At 42.8% G+C, this 14,068-nt stretch overlaps 2 protein-coding genes across 4 annotated transcripts in view; both read right to left on the minus strand.

Annotated features, from left to right (window-relative positions):
* LOC118410909 (protocadherin-15-like) overlaps positions 1 to 2,218 on the minus strand; it is a 50,434-nt gene extending 48,216 nt beyond the window's left edge. The window contains exon 1 of the mRNA XM_035812806.1: positions 1,957 to 2,218. Coding sequence (XP_035668699.1) covers positions 1,957 to 2,098 — 142 coding nt within the window. The 5' untranslated portion in view covers positions 2,099 to 2,218. The remainder of the gene's footprint in view (positions 1 to 1,956) is intronic.
* A 911-nt stretch (positions 2,219 to 3,129) lies between these two features.
* Positions 3,130 to 13,804, minus strand: LOC118412258 (tetraspanin-17-like). 3 transcript variants are annotated; one of them, XM_035814988.1, is made up of 3 exons: positions 12,272 to 13,804; positions 5,388 to 5,964; positions 3,130 to 4,620 (listed from the first exon to the last, which is right to left on the minus strand). In XM_035814988.1, the coding sequence occupies exons 1-3, from the start codon at positions 12,309 to 12,311 to the stop codon at positions 4,305 to 4,307; spliced, it is 933 nt and encodes a 310-aa protein (XP_035670881.1). In that variant the 5' UTR covers positions 12,312 to 13,804; the 3' UTR covers positions 3,130 to 4,304. The 3 variants fall into 3 exon arrangements, with proteins under 3 accessions (XP_035670881.1, XP_035670880.1, XP_035670882.1); XM_035814987.1 differs by having other exon boundaries at positions 5,388 to 5,967; positions 12,272 to 13,802; XM_035814989.1 differs by lacking the exon at positions 12,272 to 13,804 and adding an exon at positions 7,474 to 7,845 and having other exon boundaries at positions 5,388 to 5,967.
* Positions 13,805 to 14,068: the final 264 nt, after the last annotated feature.

Below are 14,068 nucleotides of genomic sequence, written 5' to 3' on the forward strand. Positions count from 1 at the left end.
CGCGATGTCAACCCTGAGTGTGAGGGTGCTCTTACGTCGCAAACTGTACTCCTAGCTCCTCGGCCAACCAACTTCTCTGGTGTGTTTTCTTTCTACTTGGCGAATTTCTACTGTTTTTCAGCGACCTAGGGAGCCTGGTAGAGGCTACAAAACAACCTCAATTTTTATGGATTTAATAAGTCAGTCGAAAACAAGTCATCTAGCACATTTGGAACTTCAGGTATACTGAGTCGGTACTAAGTAGATACCCAGATATCCGATCAGCTAGCTGGTGGCTGAATTTGATTCCAATGACCCAGAGTCTCTGCCAATGACCTTAGCGACCTAGAGGACGTGAAAATACAGACATGAGCCATAACTCATGAGAACGAATTGGAGCCTCCTGCTGGTAGAGAACAGTTAACCTAGACCGTAAGAAATCTCCGAGTGACACAACAACAACCGACCGCTTTGTTATCGCGGATTTTTCACAAATTCTAGAGAAGCATGTTACGTCTCCTAGACTCTGAAAACACAGAGTAAATATTTGTGTCTGTGGAATTATCAGTGTTCAAACAGACTTTCAATTATACATGATTTAGACTTCATTCTATATGGACTGTCCAACTCTCTTTTTGCACAACACAGACCGTGACGAAAACTTGGTCACAATTGATTAGGCTGCCGTGTTAACAGCCGTTGCCATGACGACGATGACAGCATCCAAAGGTTTCGTGTGCATGAAATTTTGTGGTACTGAAAGAATCTAAAACAGAATTCTCCTCACAACATTTCGTGAACGTTGAAATACTAAAAGTCTGTATTTGCTGGACAAATATCACGTCACAATAGGATGCCTTGTTCTGAGACAGCGTTGTTGGTGTGAATGTGGCGAACTTGGTTCCAAACGAGTCGTCCTTCATTTCAGCTCATGTTTTAATGTGAACGTTTACTCCGTTGTCTGCCATGAAGAATGTTTGTGTTGTAGTCTCGGAACTGAAGCCTGCCCCTGCGGAACAAATCCGTCTGACAAAGTCTCAGTCGCGCAAGGACAGGATTTAGTACAATCTTATTCAGAGCCTCGCAGAGGGGGCTCTTGACCCTACCCTATCTGGATGAGTTGGCTTTCTAAGTGACCCAACGCGGTGGTCTCACACGGCATCACCGATAAGTGTCATCATACGGATATACACCTTTTAGCATGTCAACATGTTCTTTTATTGCTTTTACATGTTCGACTTCATATCACTTCTTGACTACCCTACACCGTTGAAAAAATTGCTGTAAAGCCTTTAATAGTACCCATTTGCACAGAACGTTTGGCCCACTTCCATCCCATACCCGTCATCATTAGCAGACTATCCAAACAATACAGGCCCTGCTACTTAGATTTCACCCTTTTTCTCGATACCTCACTTTGTCAGGTGACAAAAATGTGTGCTAAGTTATAATCAAATTTACAGCAGTTTTAGTGGATAGAACTACCTTAGCGATAGCAACACTTCCATGCACAATGGATATTCTGTAGGCTGTACTGGAAATTCTGCGTATATAAATATTAAAACAAACTCCGTTTGTAAACGATCCATAAAGACCAACTAAAGCAAACACCCCATGGAAAGTGGCGCAGATCCAAGCTAGGGTTGATAGGTTCGCCAGCCAATGTCAATCACCTGCAAACATTCTCATTGTAGCTTCACACAAAACCCCCTCTCTCAAGCCGACGATTTGGCGCCTCGGAATGATGTTCTCGGAATTAGGTGCTGTTTTCAGGCGACCTCAAGACAGTTAACTTATCGCCCTATTATGACACAGTTCTCGTTCCCACGAAACATAATAGACGTACCTACGGGCAACGGCGGAGAGAGTCCGACAGGCAAATGTCGTCTGCACTGATTTTAGACCAACTTCCCGTGAGTGAGGATAATACTCGTACAAGCTGTTTATATTATGGGAATGTAACACGCACTCTCCTACCTTCCCTCACATCTTCTGAGTTCTCCGACTGTGCAGTGGCGAACTTTGAGAACCCAACGTAAGCGTAGAAGCACAACCAACCCAGAATTAAAGGTCTTCCTCGTCTTCTCCGAGAAGCTGGCCACAGGAAAGCCTGTTGCATGACTGGGCTGGGACGATATACATACAGAACAGAACGTTTATCTTTCGGAAGCCTTGCCTGGGAAAGGGTGAGGGGGAAGCCTTTATCATGATGATTGTGCCTTCCACACCGAATGCACAATGTCGGGGACACTACTCTTAGGACGATACGTGACCAAACTGCAAAATGTAACGATGGTTGCAATTTTCAATATAGTTGCTAGGTGGCGGGCGTTAACGAATCAAATATATATTATCTGGTGTGTGTTTGTGCGTATGTGTGTGGGGTTGGTTGGTGGATGGATGGATGGTGGGTGGATCCATGGTGGATTGATAGTGGTTGGAATGGATGAATAGATGGATGGTGGATTACTGGATGGATGGATGGTGGATGGATGTTGGATGAACAGATGGATGGATGGATATCGATGGATGGATGAACAGATGGATGATGGATGGATGGATGGTTGGATGGTGGATGAACAGACGGATGGATGGATGATTGGATGGATGGATGCTGGCTGGCTGGCTGGCTGGGTGGATGGATGGATGGTGGTTGGATGGTGGATGAACAGATGGATGGATGATGGATGGATGGATGATGGATGGATGGATGCATAGGTGGATGGATGGATGGACGGATGGATGGATGGGTGATGGATGAATGGGTGATGGATGAATGGATGGATGGATGGATGCTGGATGGATGGTGGATGAACAGATGGATGGTGGATGGACGGATGGATGGTGGATGGATGGTGGATGGACGGATGGATGGATGGATGGATGGATGGATGGATGGATGGATGGATGGATGGATGGATGGATGGATGGATGGATGGATGAATGGATGGATGGATGGATGGATGGATGATGGATGGATGGATGGATGGATGGATGGATGGTGTACAGAATATATCCTCAGTGATAATATTTGTAATTTGCAATACAGTTGTATGTGTCTTCCATGCGATATACGTTAGACATGTGGAGGGCATGTTTTAGAAGAAACAAACTGAACACATTAATAGTCAACCATTCCCACTTTGATAACGTTATGCACACACAGTATTTATCATAATTGTGCATTTTCACTATTGAACATTGTTTTCACTTATTGGTTACAAAAATCTTTCTCGGAAGAGAATTTCGAATAAAGCGGGCTTCCGTTGCAAATATAGGTCACATGCTTCAACATCAGTTTTCAATGGTCAAAACGCTACTACGTGTATCTTATAACCAATCCGTGTCGTTGATACATATAACTACATCATCGTCATAAATGCTGTTATGGCACACGGGCTTGTACGACACAGTATTGGTGACTATCAAGAATTAAAACAAAATTCGAGTTCCTGCAACGCAAAGTTATCACGATCTGAGGAAACAAATACCAAACACACGACATTTTTATCACATGATTATCGTCAGAATACATGGGTATCTTTGTCGTATAAGGATTCGTTATAATTCGTTATTTCAGTAGTGAACACATTCCACAATTCTGTACAATAGAACATGCTCAATGCGCAACACCGGGTGCCTCCTATGACAGCAACATGATGATAGTCACTGCATAGGAAGAAATGTCTCAAACCGAGCAGATGTATTTATAATTCAATGTTTCTTTTCAGGTTGTCCAATGATACATCGCTTATTTGGCAACAATTATTTGTTTATTTATTCTGCTTCTTAAGTTCAAATACATGGGCTGATGATAATGACAAAATAAGCATGTCATGAATAGATGAAAAAAAATAGATATCAAGTAGCAAATGTAGCGACAACCTAAACGTTCAACGAAAGGTAGAGTTTAAGTGATGGTTACAATAAAACGACCAAAGCACAAAATGCAACGACAGGTAGCACAATGTGGAGGGGAGGGGGGATAGATTAGTTTCGGACCCAACTATGATTGGCTTTTCTGAACTGTTGGAGAAACTCTATACTGTTCAGTGTGACAATCGAAAGAGTGCTTCTTTAGAACGCCAGTTTCCTCGTGACGGCATCTCCAGGGCGATATGTTTTTGGTCTTCCCTCTTGCACTTTTGATGTCTTTTCTGCGAAAACTCGTAACGTACACAAAATATCTCATGCACGAAACCACAGATACATGTACCATGGGCATTCAGTTCTGTATCAGCGTTTATCATTTTGCAGTTCCACAGTTTCCGTAAAAGCCCTGAATAAAACCCTGCAGTTATATGTAATATCGCAAGGAGAGCTCGTTACCAGTACGCCTTGATCAGTTCTATGTCGTTAATCATTTTCCTTGCGAAACAGAGGGCCATGATCTGGAGTATCACTGCACCCACAAACACGCCTCCTATGAGATACATGTTGTTGTTGATCCACTCCACAATGCTGCTCTGGCAGCCCCGCACGTAGATTCTGTCCCTGGCCTCATCCTGCTTCATGGAGATGGCGTGGAAGCCGCACTGCGTGTTGAGGACCATCTCCTGCGTGTAGCTGGCCGAGGCCGACAGACAACAGGAATGGGGCACACCACACGCACGGGCACTGGGGGAGGAACAGTTGAAGTACCTGTGTACAGAAATAAACATACAGATGTACAGATCAACAATTGACGCTAAATGTATCTTTAAGGTGCCATAAGGTGGACTTTGACAAAAGTATATCAGACTGCATGGGGTGCCCCAAAATGTCAAAACCGGTGGAGCAGGTGTCCATAGCAGCAATACTGAGAAGCACAACCCGCCGTACGTGCGTTTTGTCCGTACGTTTTTTTTTTTTGGAGGCCACGTCCACCACGTATTTCTGAAACGTTCAGGCTGTATAGGGCAGGCGTGTCGCCCGTACTGGCACGTACGAAGGACAAATCCGCAGCCCGATGGCACACAAAGTTTTGCCTGCACGTTAAGTTCTACGGCGTGTTTGCGTGCTCCCCAAATCCGTTGGATTCCCTACGAGTTCGTACTGAGGTGGTACGTGCCACTAACGGATCCCAAAAGATCAGCACGTTTTGGCACATAGACAGCACGTATTTTCTCAAACAACAGACAGGTGAGCACAGAAAAAAGTTCGGTCGATCTGTAGGCTGTTCTCTGGCCATTTAACGATCGGTCTATTACATCTCATCGCTTGTAAAGATTCTATTGCAAAGTTTCCTAAAATCTAAAGAAAAAAGACACTGTAAGAAATATTTTGTAATACCATGCCACATAAACATGAAAACTGCACTGACCACCCCCACAGAAGGCTTCCGTAGTGCTTTAGTCGCTCACCAGAAAGAAAATGGAATTGATCAGCAATCTAAGATAAGAGATGAGTACATAGATGTTGTTTCTTACCTATTTTCATTCCAGTCTGTGTACGTCTGTGACCCGCAGCATTTCAGTCCCATCTGAATTTCATCCACGATGAATTGTAAATCGCTGTCTTCTATGTAGCGCACAATAGCAGTCCTAAAGCCCTTGCCCAGCGCCTGTTCTATTGAGTCCTTGTAGATGTAGACCAGAACCCCACCGGCTATCTCCACCACGAAGATGAAGACTAAGCTGTAGGAGAAGAAGGACAGGAGGCACGTGTTTTCCCGCAGGGACCCCAGACATGCGCAGAAGGACAGGAGGAAGATCAGCAGCCCCACCACCACGAAGATCAGCATCGGGTCCATGACCACGGCGAGGACGCTGTTGTCCACGTTGGTCAGTCTCGCGACTCCGGACGAAAGGTTCCGTTTCTCCACCATACCCCAAATGCCGATGGCCAGGACGGCGCCGCCCACGATCCAGAAGATGACGTTGACGCTGAAGATTGTGTACTTGACGCAGAGGTTGACTTGGCCCTCCTCAGCCAGCCGCCGCCGCCGCGGGCTCGGAGACTCCAGACTCTTCACACGGCTGCGGTGGTCCATGGGCATGATGCCGTCTTCTGGACAGGAAGAACCGATAGTCGGGTTAGATTAGATAGACATCGAGCTGCAGGATATCTGTCTGTTATACGGATTTATAGACAATAAGTGCAGGACATAATCCTTTACATTCCTAGCGAATAGGTTCATGTACAACAAAGAAGGTGTCGTACATGTTACTCTCCAAGCGGAGGTTAGGCTCCGGCTGTTTTTTAAAATGTTTTTAGTCGTTTTTATCGGGCTTTCTATTTTGTCATGTTTCTTGAAGTCCGACAATGCAAGATACAATACAAAAAGAAAGCCCGATAAAAATGACTAAAAAGAACGTTAAAAAACAGCCGGAGCCTAACCTCTGCTTGGAGAGTAGTACATGTGATCACGTCATTATGTTGCTCGAAAGCACATCAACAATTATTGTAATTACAGAGAATGAATCCAATGAAAGATGATAAATATTGACATGTGAGAGTATAAACCACTGCGCACATAATAAACCATATCTATATCTACGGAACTGATACACGGAACTCATATACGGTCTGAATTACTGTAAATGCAGAATCTTTCGCGGTTTAATGTTCACAGTTTTCGCGATGGTCGTTTTACCACGAACTTAAACCCACCGCGAACATTTTTCCATGGCAGTAAGAGACTACAGTGCATCATGCTACCGCGAATTTAAAACCACCGCGATAAGTCATTTTTCCCGCTACCGCGAAATTAAACCCCCGCGAACTTAAATGCATTTATCGTATGTACATGGAAATGGCAAGATCGCGTGTACATAGCACGCTGTACCATAGCACTACTTGAGCCCACGGCGATCACGTCAGCATTATTGTGTAACAACTAGTGTAGAGACATCATAAAATGTTTAGTGGCTTGTGTCACAATGCAGATGTTTAACACCTGAAATCAGACAAATATCATCACCAAGTTGACCAGCTACGAAAATATTGCTTTCTCTGAAGCTAGAGTGAGGGTCACCAAGCATTCTCCATTCGCAAACAGGGGCTTTGAGACTAAGGCTATTAATTTTACCTTGTCTATAGTACCCCCAATAAACTGCAAGAAAATAGTCTTGTCACCATGCCATCCCTGGGCTTCCGGCTTGGTTTCCTCGGCACTGTAAACTTCTATCGCTGGCAGACACCCTGAGGTAATAATCTCCAAGCAGATCTACGGTGGCATAAGAACAAAGATCAAACCTGGCCGAGGAGTGCAACCAGCCAAGGGGTGTGCATTTGCCACGTAGTCGGATAGAACAACGGCTATTGAACATCCAATTGGCAAATACACACCCCTTGGTTGGCTGCACTCCTTGACCAGTTTTGATACTATCTTATACCACAGTAGGAGCCGCTTGGAGATTACTCTGAGGCACCAGTGGAAAATTGTACGACGCTGGAAACATCTTTAACAACGCCCGATGTGATTTACTGCGATCATCGTGTAATATACGGTATATGCTATCACAGGTACGTCGTACACCTTATCGAGCTAATAAAAGAGAAAATAAGATCTACCTGAATCGCAGCTTGTAAAAAGCAGCTTGTGTTCCTTACCACATGGCCCATATCCACCCTACAGTGACAGGCCCACTAGTCGTGTTACATAAAGCAGTAAGTGACACAGGCGTAGTAGATTACTTGAATTATGGCCCTTGATTTGGTCTTAAGCAATCTCAACATAGGAACGCGAGTACAGCTCTACCTACGGTTTGCGCAAACACGTCCATTACGTTTGTGCGGTGACGCACATCCCCAGCCGCCTCAGGCCTGGTCACAGATGGCGTTTGTTTGGCTCAAACACAGCTAATGCCAAGGACGTCGTTCCTATTTCTCATAAACAGTTTGTTCAGTGTTACAAAAACACCAGCCTGGTGAACTTATGGAATTTTTAACACGCTTTATGTATTCAACTACCCTTATGTTTATGTAGTTTATGTGTAGCGGTCCTTTTGATTTGGCAGAATTCCATGTTTATCTTTGATCATAGCTTATAAATGACTTAATGACATCAACATAATCTATGTAGGTAAGACCCATCATTTACCACTTTGGAATTGTGGATGGCACTTTTACTATATTCATGTAAATTAGACTGGAAAAAATTTAAACTACAGATTTTATAATTATGCAACGATCATGCAAATCAATTCGCATGCCATTGTGGACATCACTTTCTAGGCTACCTGGATATCATCAGAACCCGTCGTTCCTTTATTTGCTCCATAGATATTTTACAAAAAAACGTCTCTGCGATTCCATAGTAAACTAAAGCATTGGTACCATCCGGGTAGTAGTTCGCTCCTATGTTCGGTTCTGCTATCCGGAACAGCAGAGAAGCGACTGTATATAGTGTATGATAAACGTCAGAGCGAGAAGAGGGTATAATTAACGCCGGGGCGAACTACTTTCCGGGTGGTATCAAGGCTAATACTAATCCCCTAGGGGACCCAAAATTATACCACTTTTTCTTTACACCACACGTTACCAAAAAATCAAGACCACAGCATGTCCAGGTCAAAATATTAAAAAAAGTTCCACTGCAGTACCAATGTCACACACCAGGGGGTCGACCTTGACCTTCGTCTTCCCAATACCTACCCACTTATCAAATATCACTACAATCCATTCAGAGGTTCTAAAGTTATGCTAACAACAAATATACGGAAACACAGAACCATGCACACACACACACATGCACACATGCACACACGCACACATAGACATATAAAAAAACTTTACGTTCATTTTCATGGAGATAAAAGAGAAAAACACGAGATGGCGCGATTTTGGAACACACGCCCGAAGGCCTGTATTATCGCCTGAAACCAACATGCGTTTGTGGGACATGGTAAACTAGGTAAATAATGAGGACACTAGTGCATTGACGCAGGTACATGAGTATTAGAATACACTAATCAACAAGCAAAAGAATCCAATCATTTATCATTAAGCAGTTTTGACATTTTTGGATTAATTATGCAAATCAGTTCCCCGTGTTTCGTATCTGTTGATGTTCCGTCAGTCATGAAGTACATGTGTTACATTTATTGAAGTGCAGTTATGAAAAACGATTTGATTATATATGTTCCTAATTAATTATGCAAATGAAGTAATCATTTGCATTATATACATAGCATTGCTTACATCTTTGCCTCTACATGCCCCAAATGAGGAAAATCCGCCGTTCCTTTCTTCAATTATCCTGTTTGGAACGTTTTACGAAAATGCCCTTGCAGTTCCAAAATTAGATGTTAGGGGGCTTAAAGTTGCCTTATCTTGACGTCAAAGGCTACCTGGAACCAAAATGTCCGTATCATGTCATGGATAAGAGATATATTGAAGAAAAAAACGGCTACGATAAAATATTCTCATTGATTAGTCAAATGTTCTCCTATTTTGCATAATTTCTATTCCATTTTGTACATCTTTGTCGAAGCAACTCACCGAAAATCCTATATTCCTTTCTTGAGTTATCCTCTTCGAAAGGTTTTGACAAAATGCTATACTAAAGCTAACCGTTAGGAGGCTCGTACTTATGTAACTTCTTCCCAAGAACAAGAACTGTCTAACATCCTAAAATCGTGACCACAGCTTGTTTAGAACGCAAGATATCAAAACATGAAGTTCCGCTGCAGTACCAAGGAAAGCCGCTAGATGGCCCAAAATCCAATCATTTTCGGTGTTTGTCTCACTCCACCACATATTAAGTATGAAACCAATCCATCCAGACATTCTCGAGTTATCTTGTATATTTGATGGAGGTAACAAAAGATCAGAAAAGAAGAAGTATGATATGTCTCTCCATACTGGATGTACCCGATGACGGTGTACCAAAAGTGCGAAATGGGACGAAATGGAACGGTAATTGGTAAAAAAATTAATTGAAATAACATCCTACTTTCAAAGATATAGAAGTTTACATGTAAATGTCCAAAATATGGCATACTTTTAGCGATAAGTACGCCACAACGAAACAAGATCCTAACAACTACAAGCATTTATTTGATAGACATTACACAAGGTTACATCTGGTAAAACATTGAATCTGCATCATACTTTGACCTTGACAAAACTTTAAAAATGCCCCACAATGATAATTTCTGCACATGTTTAGAATATGGCCTACTACTAGGGACAGCCAGCTAAGTGGAAAATTGAACGGGGTCCATGGGAACTAGGCGGCAACCTTCGACCTGTGAAGGGCAATCATTAGTGATCGATTTCAAGTCATCTCAGCGTGCATCTTGCATATAGTGCTATCAATGAAGACAGATTCTGAAGAAAATGTGCATCGTGGGGTATTCCACGTTGGGATACAAAGAGGCATAAATGTATGATGAAGTAAACCTTCGCTCTAGAACATTCATTTTCGTTCTTTACCTCAACTATTTATGTCCTGAAGCAGTGCCTAATCACTCCATGACGGGTACCTATCTTGTGATAGGCAAGACATCATCGCATGACAATACCCGTGAGCAAGAAATGCAATGAAACAACAGCATCTCGAGTTATAGTTATTGTTCACAGCCAAACGCACTTACATACAAAGCTCGCTGCAGCACAGTGTGAAAAAAGCTAGATCAACCATTTTGTAACTTTCCACAACCGCTACACACCTGTCAAATATCGTGAAGATACCCCAGCAGCTTCTCGAGTTATGCTGGCCACAAACAAGCGCACAAAATACAAAGCTCGCTGCAGTACAGTAAGAAAACGCCAGGTAACCCCTTTTCAAACTTGACATTCCTTTCCACAACCACTACACATCTACCAAAAATCACCAAGTTCCCCCTGCAATTTCTCGAGTTATATGCTGTTGACCTACATATAGACCCATCATCCTGTGGAATAACCGAAAACATACTTTTCTTGGCGAAGAGGATAGCATAACCACAAGACGACCCGGGTACATTATATAGAACAGATGTAGTCTTACGAGCATTCGTGACTTCACATAACTCATTGAATTAGCGTGCCAGTCCTCACAATGTCGCGAGGTTAGTTGACATAGTCTACTTGTATTCTGTATTTCCACGAAGTCAATGATGGAAGACAAAAACTGTCCGTTAGGCGTTTGAATCATCGCAACAGCAACAGGCAAAGACACAGAGAACGTGCACATCGTCTTCTACATGACAGTAAAGAGTCCGACATTACTGAGCCAGGCGGGAGGGATCAACATCATTGCAGGGCGTATTTCAGACTTCAGCTGGTCACAATTTCTGCGAAATTAATGTTGTTTTCATGACTATAACGTTACGGAGGACTCACAAGACTCGAAAGGACAATCTATTATAGAATTCCGCGCATCTAGATGTCAGAAGACACCCGATGTTTCCTGCAGTATGAAAGCAATATATCACAGCATGTCCCTTGTTACCCACAGACAGACGGGGACTGCTTTAGGTACCAGCTTGTACTGGTAAACAACCATCAAGTTTGGACAGGTTAGTTACCTCAATGAAAAATAAAAATGGAGGTATAGTTTTTGCTGTGACTGTGTGTCTGTCTGTGTTTCCGGATATTTGTGGTCAGCAAAGAACCTCTGGATGGATTGTAATGATATTTGGTATGTTGATAGGTGTCGGAAAGACAAATGTCAAGGTCGATTTATTTCCCCCTGGTGTGTGACCTTGGTACTGCAGCAAAACTTCGATGTTTTTGCATCTTTTGACCTGGACATGCTATGGTCTTGATTTTTTGGTGACAGATAGCTTGTGATGTAAGGAAGAAGTGATGTATATTTCAAACTGTCAAAATCTTCCAAGGAGCGTAACGGAACATAGGAACAATGAATTTCCATGACATTCAGCATGCATGTACCTTTGACAGAGATGTACATAATGAAGTGCAAATTATGCAAAAAAATTGACTTAATTTCCATACTTAATGAGTATTCTATATCTAGTGTTTTCTATTATCGGACTCAAATACATGTAATATATGTAGTTTGTGGACGGTGGAAGATTAGCAGATGCCAATTATGCAAATACGTCCCTTATTTGTATAATCAATGTGAAAGTGTCCGAATTCATCTAAAGTACATGTAGCAAATGATTGGATTGTCAGCATTATGAAATCTGTAAGTTAGTTAAAGGTGTACATAACCAGCATACATTATGCAAATGTGAAGTTATTTGCATGATTATGCAAATGTGAAAGTTATTTGCATGATCAGAATATTTCATGGAGGTATGAGGTCAATGTTCAGCAATTAATAATATAATTCTTTGCATATCTGTCCTGTACAGTACTTTGCAAGGTCGCTGACTCTACAAATAGAATGGAAGAACTGTAAGTGGAGGACCCTTACCCGTGATGACGAGGGAAGATGTTTTCTCCGTTGTCTGCATTATTCTTCTGGGCTGACGTCTCACGGCTACGAAATGTACTTTCTTGATGATCACCAGGGATTTGGCGATTGTTCTGCTCTGATTACGATATAAATACTGTTGGAATTTCTGAGTCGTATTGTTGTTCCATATGGAAGATCGATGCCCCGCAAGTCATGGCTGCCAAAATTTTTCCTTTGCAGATTTCCACCTAAGATCCTGTATTCAGTTGAAAATATTGCTCGCGTGTATGCTCTCAATCCGACATCTCCACAGTGGCTCGGGTCTAAACCGTCCTGCCATCCCGGAGCACAATTGACAGGGAGGCTGACTGCGGTCCACAGCAAAACAGATGATTTTTGTCTGCTGAAAACCTGCACAGGACAGGTCTTGGACTATACCAACCTTGCGAGAGGGGAGATCGGGGAATGATTAGAAGATTCACACTGACAGCTTGGCATCCCTTCTGTTTCCTCCCAGAACAGCAACAAGCTCCCAGAACAAACGGACCGATCTCTTCTCGGCATCAATATGATCCAATATCCGTCAGGTGACGAAATCTTGGAAGGTGTTTGGGTCCACCGCCATTGTCGCCTGCTTCTTCCTTGAAAGCTATTTGCTCAAATATTGCTCTTCAAGCAGTCCCCACCTCACAGATTCCCGAACAGCCAGCACAGCCGTGACTTGACGTTTGACTATTGATCGCCGTTGATATGAGATTACTTATCGATATATGGCCTGAGAATGAGCCCTTTCACGGAAAGTAGATTTTTGATGGCTGACAGTGAGTAGAAATATATCCCATCAATTCACCATATTCCCCTTCGCACTGACAATATCCAAAGAGCGCTATGCAGCTGAAAAGCAAGACCCCAAAGCTCATACCCAATTTCTGAATGCTAACGTACGGATAGCACATAGAGGAGTCATAACAGTGGAAACGAATATAGAACCTACGGGGCCTTGCAGTCGTCATTGTGAAGCGTTCAGCCGATACGAGCAGTACATTGGACATAGCGGTCGATATGAGCAAATTTAAGCCAAGCCGCTGCCTTCCTCTGCCAGTGATATATATAGTACGTGATATAAGTCGACCGGGCTATCTGGCATTCCTCCACAGAGTTCATAAAATAATCTGGAAGCCATTTTCACTCCATACGTGATGACTGTTTTCGTCAAATTTCAACTTCACCATCTCAGTATTTTAGATGAAACTCGCGTATACTATACGTTCATTTTCAGTCCTGAGGGTAAATACGTACAATAGATTTTGCATAAGCTTGACTACATGTATGATTCTAGCTGTTTTAATCCGAGTGGTCCCCGGTCCCTCCCCATGTCCAATTTAACGCAGATTTGGCAGCTTACAGCCCAATCTAAGACGCTGCCTTTCACATTTTAGCGGGAGGTCGTTACATTATTCTGCGTTCCTGGCCCATACATCAGCCGCACCCTGACCTTATTGATCAGTCCTCCCTACGTGTTGAACGTGCGCACACTTCCGAGTCTGGAGGCTTCTCAATGAGCTTTAGGCCACAGCAAGGAAATCTTATGTATGACATCCTATGCAGAGTGCAAAAATAGAGCGCGAAAAAAAAACAAGATGGGTAAAACAACAAGGTGGCTAAATTTTCAAAATAGACACCATAAGAGCCGTAGCTTGAAGTAAAGAACGTGGCATCACAAGTAACAAGGCATTCATTTCTGCATTAAAGAAGTGAGGTACAAGTGATATATACTAGTGTGGTACACTGGTATCACTTGCCAAGCTGGCAAAT

The sequence above is a fragment of the Branchiostoma floridae genome, chromosome 3, assembly GCF_000003815.2.
Source record: "Branchiostoma floridae strain S238N-H82 chromosome 3, Bfl_VNyyK, whole genome shotgun sequence".
NCBI lineage: Eukaryota > Metazoa > Chordata > Leptocardii > Amphioxiformes > Branchiostomatidae > Branchiostoma > Branchiostoma floridae.

Bases quoted from the DNA above. Each gene is read 5' to 3' on its own strand.
- LOC118412258 (XM_035814987.1), bottom strand. From the start codon at position 12,311: ATGCAGACAACGGAGAAAACATCTTCCCTCGTCATCACGG. The intron at 5,968-12,271 runs GTAAGGGTCCTC...CTTCCTGTCCAG, and splicing joins ATCTTCCCTCGTCATCACGG to AAGACGGCATCATGCCCATG. The intron at 4,621-5,387 runs GTAAGAAACAAC...TTCTGTACACAG, and splicing joins ACAGACTGGAATGAAAATAG to GTACTTCAACTGTTCCTCCC.